Below are 10,819 nucleotides of genomic sequence, written 5' to 3'. Positions count from 1 at the left end.
AGGAATATTCCGGCGGCGTGCTGGGCAAAGTCCACGCCACTGACCAGGACATCTACGACACACTGACCTACAGCCTGGCCTCCGACTCCGACTCCGACCACGCCCTCTTCTCCATCGCCGCCGGCGACGGCAAGGTGATCGCCCGCGGAGGGCTGGACGCGGGGCACTACCCGCTGAACGTGACGGTGACGGACGGGCGCTTCACGGCGGCGGCGCGCGTGAACGTGCACGTCCGCCAGACCGCGCAGCAGGCGCTGGCCAACTCCATCGGGGTCCGCTTCGCCGCCATCGCCCCAGAGGAGTTCATCGGGGACTACTGGCGTAACTTCCTGCGTGCGCTGCGTAACATCGCCGGCGTGAGGCGCGGAGACGTGCAGCTCGTCAGCCTGCAGCCGGCCGCCGACGCCTCGGGGGACCTGGACGTGCTCTTGGCCCTGGAAAAGTCCGGAAGCCCCTACCAGCCGCAGAAAGTGGTCTTCCGCAAACTGAACACTTCGGTGGGGGTGATCGAGGAGATGACGGGGGTCAGGATCGTGCGTGTGATGAAGAAGCTATGCGCGGGATTGGACTGTCCGTCACAGTTCTGTGAGGAGGAAGTGACCCTGGAGAAGGGAGTTATGTCGACCTATAGCACAGCACGGATTAGTTTTGTCACGCCCCGTCACCAGCGACACGCCAAGTGTCTCTGCCAGGGTACGATACACGATTCTCACACACACACACACACACACACACACACACACACACACCCCTTCCATGCTATGCAACATATTCAATATACACATCTATTTAATATTTACCTTCCATACTGTACATGAACAACTGCTGTCAGTGGTTGCTAACCTGCAGTCTTACACACTTTACACACAGATAATCCTAATGCCAGTCCAGACACACACACACACACACACACACATTCGCTCTTGTTTTCCACTTAGTTCCTCCATTACTGGAACACAAACTTTTCTCAAACAGTCCACAGCAAACAGTGAGATGTCCAGCACAGCTTAATGTCTGTCTTAACTTATTTCCTCCTCTCTCTCTCTCTCTCTCTCTCTCTCTCTCTCTCTCTCTCTCTCTCTCGCTCTCTCTCTCTCGCTCTCTCTCTCTCTCTCTCTCTCCCTCTCTCTCTGTGTTTTCTCTGTCTGTGTCTCTTCCTCCAGGTGATAAGTGTCCTGTCGTGACCTCACTGTGTGAGGGGAACCCCTGCCCTGATGGCAAGGAGTGTGTGGCGGATGATAAGCTGGGCCGGATCAGCTGTGTGTGTCCGGACGGCAAACAGGGAAAATGTTCTGGTAAGGAGAGTCACCCACCAGGTGTTTCATCTGTTTTTACCATGGGAACATATCGATCCATCGCTCAAATCCCCCTCCTTTTTTTTCTTTCTCAGCTGGTTTCTCAGCTGTTCTTTCTTCCACTCCCTCTCTCCCTCACTCCCCCCCTTCTTCCCTCCCTTCCTCTCTCTCTCTCTCTCTCTCTCTCTCTGTCTCACTTTCTCTCACTGCCCTGTATTCCGTCTCTGGCATGGTTGTTGATTAGTGTGATACTTTACTCACCTGCTCATCTGTTTTATATGAACGCTTCTGATGTGTTTTACCAGAGTCTCTCTCTCTCTCTCTCTCTGACAGAGGGTGAGTCCCTGACGTTTGGAGGGAACGGATATGCACGTTACAGACTGATGGAGAATGAAAATAAAGAGGAAATGAAACTCTCTCTGAGTCTCAGGACGTTCTCCAGTCAGGCCACTGTCATGTACGCCAAAGGCACTGACTACAGCATACTGGAGGTGAACCCTAAACACACATCCACCCACACACACACATGCATACGCACTCACACACACATCCACCCACACACACAAATACAAACACACACACACGCACGCGCACACACACACACATACGCACACACACACACAAATACAAATACACACACACGCACGCACACACACAAATACAAACACACACACACACATGCACGCGCGCACACACACACACATACGCACTCACACACACACATCCACCCACACACACAAATACAAACACACACACACGCACGCACACGCACATACATACGCACTCACACACACACATCCACTCACACACAAATACAAACACACACACACACGCACGCATATGCACACACACACACACATACGCACTCACACACAAGCATACGTACTCACACACACACCCACCCAACCACACACAAATACAAACACACACACGTGAACACTCACAGACACACGCATACACATTGAAAAAGTTTAGTTTAAGTTTAATCTAAAAGAATTAATTTAATTTTTTTTCTGCTGCCCTTACCTCACCTCTAATACGCCCACTGAGCGGTTACTGAAGTTGACTCTTCACGTGGAAGATGAAAAGTCTGGTGTCTGTGGAAACATGGTGTATTTCCGTTCAGTGTCCTCTGTCGGATTTCACATGAAGATCCTGAGAGTCAGCCTTTGGTCCAGAAAAAAAAAGCGACTAAACAGAGAAAGTTATTTTAGTTGTGGGAGGGAGAGAGAAAATGCATTCACACACATTCCTGTGAAACTATGTCAGACCACAGCAGACAGAGGAATTCTCCCCTGTCTCACATGACATAACCTGCCAGTCAGAGTCAGGACATACACGCACACGCACACACTCTCATAAACACATGCACACACACACATACACGCATGTATACACACACACACACACACACCCCGCACACACATACACGCATGTACACAAACACATACACACGCATGTACACACACACATACGCACACACACACACACTCACTCAGTCACTCCCTGGGAGAATAAATCTTTGTTTACTGTGGAAATCTTGAGTGGGACACGGATTACGGCATAAATGTGACTCTATAAATCCTCCGTCTTTAAGCATGTCAGCATAGCGTGAGGGAGGTGTTTTTTTATGTGTGTGTCATTGGAAAAGTGGGACTTGACCGTTTTATCAGTCGTAAACTAAGCTGAGCGCTGGGTGGGGGACAAGATATTGTCCTTTAAAGTGAGCTGTAGATGTGTGTAGTTGTGTGACAGCGTGTAAACTTTTGGCCAGTCAGTCTTTTCTGAGGTCAGCGTGTCAGGGCCTGGTGACCACTGTGTCCATCATCTGGACCCTTAAGGCTAGAACACGCGTCACCTGACTCTTCTTCTTTTGACAAAGCTTTACTACGCTTTAACACTCTCTCTCTCTCCCTCTTTCTCTCTCCCTCCCTCTCTCTCTCTCCCTCTCTCCCTCTCTCTGTCTCTCTCTCTCTCTCTGTGTCAGATTGTAAATGGAAGGCTGCAGTATAAGTTTGACTGCGGCAGTGGTCCTGGCATCGTGTCCGTACACAGCACTCAGGTGAATGACGGGGAGTGGCACAGCGTGTCTCTGGAGGTGGACGGTAACTACGCCAAACTGGTCCTGGATCAGGTTCACACGGCGTCGGGCACCGCCCCCGGGACACTCCGCACCCTCAACCTGGACACCAGCGTCTACTTTGGCGGGCACGTGCGTCAGTCGAGCGCCCTGCATGGGCGGAGTCTGCCCGTGGCCAATGGGCTTCGAGGATGCCTGGAGAACATCGTGCTGAACGGGCAGGAGCTGCCCCTGCGTGTCCAGGCCCGTGGCCCCCTTGCCCTGCTGGAGGAGCTGGTGGACGCCGGGCATGGCTGCAGTTTGGTACCTCCTGCCCAGGGCTGCTCCAGCAACCCCTGCACCAATGGAGGGAGCTGCTCCTCACTGCCCAACGGAGGTGAGGCTTTCTGTGGTCTCTGCCCCTCTTTCTTCATTTAGGTTAAAGGAGTGAAGATCACGGACGAGGAAATGATTTGGAAAACTCACAGTGTGGTAGCAAAAAAGCATGTTTAGTTTGTTCATGGTCGGAGTTTGAGTTTCAGTGAAGCAGTCGCTCTCAGACAAAGTCAAAGGTCAAACACACAGCGTAATCCAAACCTTTTTTCATCTCACTCACTGAAGGTTCAACTTTGTTGCACACACACACACACACACACACACACACACACACGTGTTGCAGTGTTGGAATATCACTTTCAGCCATTTGTTTTGTAAATTATAAATCTTGTTCTCATGGTGCTGCTAAAAGAAATCTGAAATGGAATAATCTGAAATGATTGTTGTGTGGAGTGTTTAACTGAGTTGTGACTGCGTGTTCTGCAGGTTATTTCTGTAAGTGCACAGCGGCATTCATGGGCACTCATTGTGAGATTGGCATCAGCCCCTGCACCTCTAACCCCTGTCTGTACGGGGGCACCTGTGTGCCACGCGGGGACGACTTCTACTGCCAGTGCCGCGGACAGTACTCCGGTCAACGGTACCTCACTCATTACACACACACACACACACACACACACACACACACACACACACAGCCTAATGCACCTCTGAAACTCACACACTCACCTCTCATGCTAACACACATGCAACCACTCAACACTCAGACTAACACACATACTGATACTAACACCCGACACACTCACTCACACCAGTAGATGTGTATTTGCTCTCAATATGAGACATAGAGTCACTCCTAGTCTCTCCTTCTCTTCTAATGTCAATGCTTAATTAACCACATTAAACAAAATAAATTAGCTTAACATTAGATAAAGAATTAACTCTGACAGTTTGAACAGAGATGTTCATTTTGCTTTAATATCGTGAGAGACGGAACAGTGTTTTAACACAAGGGTTAATATTCAAGATGATTTGTCCTGACCTTTATGTAACTGCATGATCATTTAATGCAATATATTAGTCTCGTTTCCTCATAAGACACTGAGTGTGCCCAACGATTACTGCATTTAATAAGATTTTCTCTTTTTTTGGGTCGTGTCCAAATGAATCAAGGCTCTTTCGACGCCTGCAGCAATTAAAATTGATTTTCACTCACAGTCTGACCCCACAAGCTTTACGCAATTACAAAGCAAATTACAAAAAGTCCAAACCAGACAAATTCATTAACCGTCGCTCTTCAAAGGGAATTTTTTTTTTTAAGTCAAGGCTTACTTTTGAGGTCTGGAATGTTCCGTGGTGTTTTCCGTAGGTGCCAGCTGGGTCCGTACTGTATGGACAACCCGTGTAAGAACAGCGGGAAGTGCATCGACAGCCTCGACGGACCCGTGTGCGAGTGCGAGCCTGGTTTCCAAGGCGACAGGTACGTCCCCCCGCTCAGGCTCCAGGCGAGCATCGATCTCAGACAAAATGAGCGAAAACGTCCTGACATTAAACACCAGCCTGCCGTGTGAGCAAACCACTCACCGCACATAACCTTTCCCTGAGTCCTCAAGAGAACTTTTCTCTGTCTGAGCCGGTGCTTCGTACCGGCCCTGAAAGTTATTCACAGTCACTCACCTGCTTCATCACCAGGCTCCTTTTGTCTCCAGTGTCCCAAGACACCTATGAAATCACAGGCTGACTAACCAGAGAAGAATAACAACGTTGTTAGAAAAAAACCATACATTACATACTTCTTGGTAACTGTTGTTTTATGATAATGTGCGTGTGTGTGTGTGTGTGTGTGTGTGCGTGCGTGCGTGCGTGTGTGTGTGTGTGCATATGTGTGTGTGTGTGTGTGTGTGTGTGTGTGTGTGTGTGTGTGTGTGCGTGTGTGTGTGTGTGTGTCCAGGTGCCTCAGTGATGTGGACGAGTGTGTGAAAAACCCCTGTGCCAACGGCGGTCATTGCCAAAACACGTACGGATCCTACAGCTGCAACTGCTCCGCGGGATTCTCCGGACACCTCTGCGAGCTGCGCTCCGAGATCCGCAACGAGTTCGTCTCCACCTCCTGGAACATCGGCTGGGAGGAGGTCATCGGCATCGTGGTCTTCGTGGCCAGCATCTTCATCCTGGTGCTCCTCTTCGTCATCGTCCGCAAGCGCGTCTGCCGGCGGGGGAAGTCGAAGTCGGGGGACGAGGACAAGGGCGTGGACGGCAGGGCCCCTCACTCGTTCCTCCAGCGTCCGTACTTTGACTCCAAACTCAACAAGAACATCTACTCCGACATCCCGCCACAGGTCCCCGTGCGACCCATCTCCTACACGCCCAGCATTCCCAGCGACTCCCGCAACAACCTGGACCGGAATTCCTTCGAAGGCTCGGCCATTCCCGAGCACCCGGAGTTCAGCACCTTCAACCCGGACTCGGTCCACGGCCACCGCAAGACGGTCGCCGTGTGTAGCGTGGCGCCCAACCTGCCTCCGCCGCCTCCCTCTAACTCTGTGTCCGACAGCGACTCCATCCAGAAACCCAGCTGGGACTACGAGTACGACGGTAAGGAAGAGCACGCGCCTCTCTCAGGTCGTAGTCACCTGAGCCTTTTCCCTTTCCCTCCTGAATAAACTCAAACACATCGAGATTCTTCCAGTCCTCAAATCATCAGACCCTGTATTAGTACGTGAGCGGATTTTGCAGACGTGAAGTGCCTTGAACATTCAGCCTGGAGAAACAGAGCTCTTGTGTTTTTTTTTTTAGCTCAACAATATTCATGAAAAGCTTTTGTTAAATTTTACATTAAGTCATTGTTCTAGACTCTCCTCCACCGTGCTGATTGTTTACCCGGCTGACTGAGTGAATGTGTGTGTGTGTGTGTGTGTGTGTGTGTGTGTTTTTTTCTGTTGCAGCTAAAGTAGTGGACTTGGATCCATGTCTCACTAAGAAGCCAGTGGAGGACAGCGCGTGTCACCCGTATAACACACGGGGAAGCATGTCGGAGGTCCAGTCCCTCAGCTCTTTCCAGTCAGAGTCCTGCGATGACAATGGTGCGTATTGGGCCGGCCTTTTGGCTCGTCTCTCCGGCGCTCGTGTTAGCTCTACAGTGAGGCGTAAAACTTCAGTAAAGCCAGTTGAGCAAATTACGTTTCTGGATTACAAATGGTGCTTTCATTAAAAAAGCGAAATCATTGTCGGCGCCGTCAACCTTCATGAAAAAAAAAAAGAGCGAAGATTGATTTTTAGCAGCTAGCGTTCTGTAGCACTGTTCTGCACTGCTGTAAATGTCATTTGAAGCTGAGTTAGACTCCTGCATGTGTCAGAGCCTGAGGAATGGATACTCTCTGAGTGTTACTGGGTTGTCTTAATGCCGTATCTTTAGCTAAACTGCCTTTGATAATGTACTAACCCTCTTTCTTTCTTTCTTTCTCTTTCTCTCATTCTGTTTTTGTGAGTGTAAGTTGACTGATAAGGCTAGCTCGGCTCTGGATCACATGTTGTTTTGTTGTTGTTGTTTTTTTTTCTCTCTCTCTTTTGCTGCACCGGGGCTTTAGCTCCCATATGGATCAAATCCCAGCACAGACACAGAGCAAGGTTTTAAATACAGGGCCAGTGAGTAAGTCCCTAACGCAGCCCTGCTATCGAAGGAAGAGATCGACAGAGCCACACCGAGATTCTCTAGCATAATAAAACCAAAAGAAAGAAAGAAAGAAAGAGCAGCCGACCCCCTCTTTCTCTGCCTTTCTTACTTGTTCACTGTCGCCCATAGCAACGACGGCCAGCATGCCGTCGTTTAGCTGAAGTTTCGAGGAACTTTTAGAACATCCAGTCATTATGGAAACATCTTACGACTCTTCTGTTCCAAAGAACCATTTCGCACTTTTTTGTTTTCATTCTCTCTTATTTTTAATGTATTCTCGCATTTATTAAGCCTCTTCTCCATTTGCTTTTGCTCTTCTTCTCCACCTGAAAACACGCAGCTAACGGCCTTTTGAAGAAACCAGCGAAAAGCAGGAAAGAAGGGTACAGTGTTTACCATGGCTCTCCCTGTGTTTGCTTCACTTATCCTGGAAACCCCATCGTTATGTAAAAAAAAAAAAAAAAAAAAACCCAACAGGCCTGCGTTTGATGAGGATTAATGGCTTCTCTTACGGAGAGTGCCTCCGTCATCAGTCACTTTGACCTCATCCTGGACTTTTCCCCCCAAACCCTCGACCTCAGAAACAAACCGCCAGGTCTCTTAATTCGTATTTATGTACCGTCAGGAAAGCGACTGCAGTTTTCCTCAGAAAAAACTTAAACTCCAATCCCACCTCCTCTCATTTCCCCTTCGATGGTCCTCGTCATGTCAGGAATACATGTACTCAACGTTTATTTTTTATCTGTGTTTAAGATGAGAAAGGCTTATCAAAATATATAGATATATTTATGTATGTTTCTATATTTTTATTATCCTTGAGAATCTCTCCGATCCTTCCTTCCATGCGGTAAATGTCACATTGAACATGTCCTCCGTGCTGTGGTTCAGTGTCTGTGATTTGGCTGAAGGACCAAACTTCACTCTCCCCTGTCTCCACGTGCACCGTTTGTTTTGGTTTTGTTTTGGGGTTTTTTTTGTGTTGTAGCACAGTCATTGAATCTCAGACGTTTGGTGTAGATGTCTTTTTAGTGTCAGACAGAACAACACCCCCACCTCCTGACACTTCACCTCCCCTCCCCATACCCATTGTTATCCCCCCCCCCTCAATCAAACCCTTTTACCAGTGTCCTCAAATCTCAAAACAAAGTTTTTTGTTGTGGGGGGGGGGCAAACTTCACGTTCGAGAACACTGTAGTCCATTGTTTGCCTTTTTCTTTCTTTTTTTTTGTTCAGTGACATTTGCACTAATTGTAGATTTTTTTTTTTGTCTTATCTACTCTCCCCATTGCTGTACCTCTCTCAAGCCTCCATAATCACGGTAATCCACCTTGTCAACTCTGCTGTTGACTCGGTGGAAGGAGAAGGTATTCCTCAATTTTCTTCATTACCTCACTGCAGTAGCTGTGTGTGCTTCTGTGTTTTCCCAGTGTAGTGGTTCCTTTGGTGCTGGGGCAGTTACTGGTAGTCGAATGCCATTTTCTTATTCGCTCTCACACTTCATTTAAACCGTAATATGTATCGTCATCGTTTTATTCCAGCAGCTAATTTGGGTGGAAGAAATAGAAATGTCGTCTCACTCAATTGGACACCCAACCACGCTGCACATATACCATCTCCTAAAGCTCCCGATCAAACCGCTGCTCTATTCTGTAGACGTAGGGACAAAAAAAATGTGTCTTTAAGAAAATGGCATGACTCTTGTTTTGTCAATCTTTTTTCTTTTTTTTTTTGCAGAGAGTAAGTGCTTCTTTATTTATTGGTCTTGCTGTCTCCTCTCCCTTTCTCTTATGTTCTAATTATTTCTTCTTTGCTCTCTCTCTCTCTCTCTCTTTCTCTCTGTCTCTCTCTCTCTCTCTCTCTCTCTCTCTTTCTTTCTAAAGAGTCTTTTTCGGCTCATGAGCTCAAGAAACCAAGAGGTGAATTTTGTTTTTCATCCGTGTTTTTCTGCCTGAAGCCTGCTGTCATTTTACCTCCAAAAAGCCCTCAGTGTAACCCACCCCTGCATGTGGACAGTGTTGTGACAAAAATAATCACCGTTCCCTCCCCTAAAACGGGAGGGGAGCTGGGGGGGGGGGGGGGGGGGTCCTTTTATATTTAATTTTACATATATTTTGATAATGTAGATTAATATTTGATTATAAAAAAAGACATTTTGTCACAACACTGAAGAAGTATCTGTGAAACACTTTAATGCCTTTATATTTACCCTGGCACATTAAACTTGCCCTCGTGTTCATTTTGGGATTTTTGTTTGTTTGTTTGTTTTTGGAATGTACCATTTGGTGTTGGAATGTACCATTTATGGTATATTCCTTACACTTATTGATCCATATGTTTAAATGTGAAACAAATCCTTTTAAAACTGCTATTCAGTGTTGTGCTCATTTGAGTAACAGTGATCTGACCGTGATCTGACACCCCTCGATAAGTGTGTGTGTGTGTATGTGTGCGCTTGTTTGTGTTCCTGTGTTTTGTGTGTGTTCCCATTGCGGTAATATGTTGTTGTGTTTGATTTAGCGTGACTCTCAGTGTGTGGTTTGATGTGATTTTTGCCATTGCATGGTGTGTAGGTTTGATATCTCTTTTAACACGTTTGGCATTAACTGGGTGCAGTGGTGTGACTGTGTAACCAGTTCTAATGGACAGACTGAAATGCGTGTATTCACTGGTGTGTGGGGTTTCAGCAGATCCAGAGGAGTGAACATGCGGATAATGGATGTTCTTTTATTGTTTACTCAGGTTATCACTGGGATACGTCTGATTGGATGCCAAGCGTTCAACTTCCTGGAATCCAGGAATTTCCACAGTACGAGGTGGTGGAATCGGCGGCGCCTCTGTACTCCGATCCCAACCTCATCGACACCGACTACTACCCCGGCGGCTACGACATCGAGAGCGACTTTCCCCCTCCCCCCGACGACTTCCCCAACCATGATGACCTACCCCCACCGCCCGTGCCGGAATTCGGCGACCGTTACGACACGCTGCAGCCTCCCAGCAGGATGCTGAGGACCCCATCTAGCCCCGGCCCCCCAGGGGTACGCCAGAGACCCCCCCTACCGCAGCTCTACAGCCTCAACCAGTACCTACCACAGCACCACTACCCCTCAGACCCGGCAGAACCTCAGACCGGCACCAGTAACGGCACCAACACCCTGACGTCGTCGACCGCGGCCACCGGCGGTTACCGGGGCACCTTCCCCATGGGTTACGGACGCGACTTCGACACGCCGGCGGCGGACAACATGTCCATGTCGCTGTACACGTCGACGGCGTCCTGCTCGGACATGTCGGCGTGCTGCGAGGAGTCGGAGGTGATGATGAGCGACTACGAGAGCGGAGAGGAGAGCGGTCACTTTGACAGACTCGCCATTCCGCCACTGGACTCACAGCAGCACACTGAAGTCTAACACACTGGAACCAAACTCAAGTGCCTGAACCCCACCGGAACACTGG

The 10,819-nt window shown here is 48.6% G+C and overlaps 1 protein-coding gene across 2 annotated transcripts in view; it reads left to right on the top strand.

Moving 5' to 3' along the window:
• The window catches only part of fat1a (FAT atypical cadherin 1a), a 72,043-nt gene extending 61,224 nt beyond the window's left edge, over nt 1–10,819 (top strand). Inside the window, exons 18-28 of one of the 2 annotated variants that reach the window (XM_030787680.1) lie at nt 1–693; nt 1,164–1,295; nt 1,629–1,786; nt 3,283–3,751; nt 4,177–4,330; nt 5,060–5,170; nt 5,642–6,285; nt 6,636–6,773; nt 9,244–9,279; nt 10,103–10,501; nt 10,595–10,819. The exon at nt 1–693 is cut by the window's left edge and continues 121 nt beyond it. In XM_030787680.1, the coding sequence (XP_030643540.1) occupies nt 1–693; nt 1,164–1,295; nt 1,629–1,786; nt 3,283–3,751; nt 4,177–4,330; nt 5,060–5,170; nt 5,642–6,285; nt 6,636–6,773; nt 9,244–9,279; nt 10,103–10,501; nt 10,595–10,773 (3,113 nt within the window). In that variant the 3' untranslated portion in view covers nt 10,774–10,819. Of the gene's footprint in view, nt 694–1,163; nt 1,296–1,628; nt 1,787–3,282; nt 3,752–4,176; nt 4,331–5,059; nt 5,171–5,641; nt 6,286–6,635; nt 6,774–9,243; nt 9,280–10,102 lie in introns of both variants that reach the window. The other variant, XM_030787679.1, reaches the window with a different exon arrangement.

The sequence above is a fragment of the Chanos chanos genome, chromosome 11 (genome assembly GCF_902362185.1).
Source record: "Chanos chanos chromosome 11, fChaCha1.1, whole genome shotgun sequence".
Taxonomy (NCBI): Eukaryota; Metazoa; Chordata; class Actinopteri; order Gonorynchiformes; family Chanidae; genus Chanos; species Chanos chanos.
Note: the sequence above shows the minus strand (reverse complement) of the source record. Positions and strands in the feature narration are given on the sequence as shown.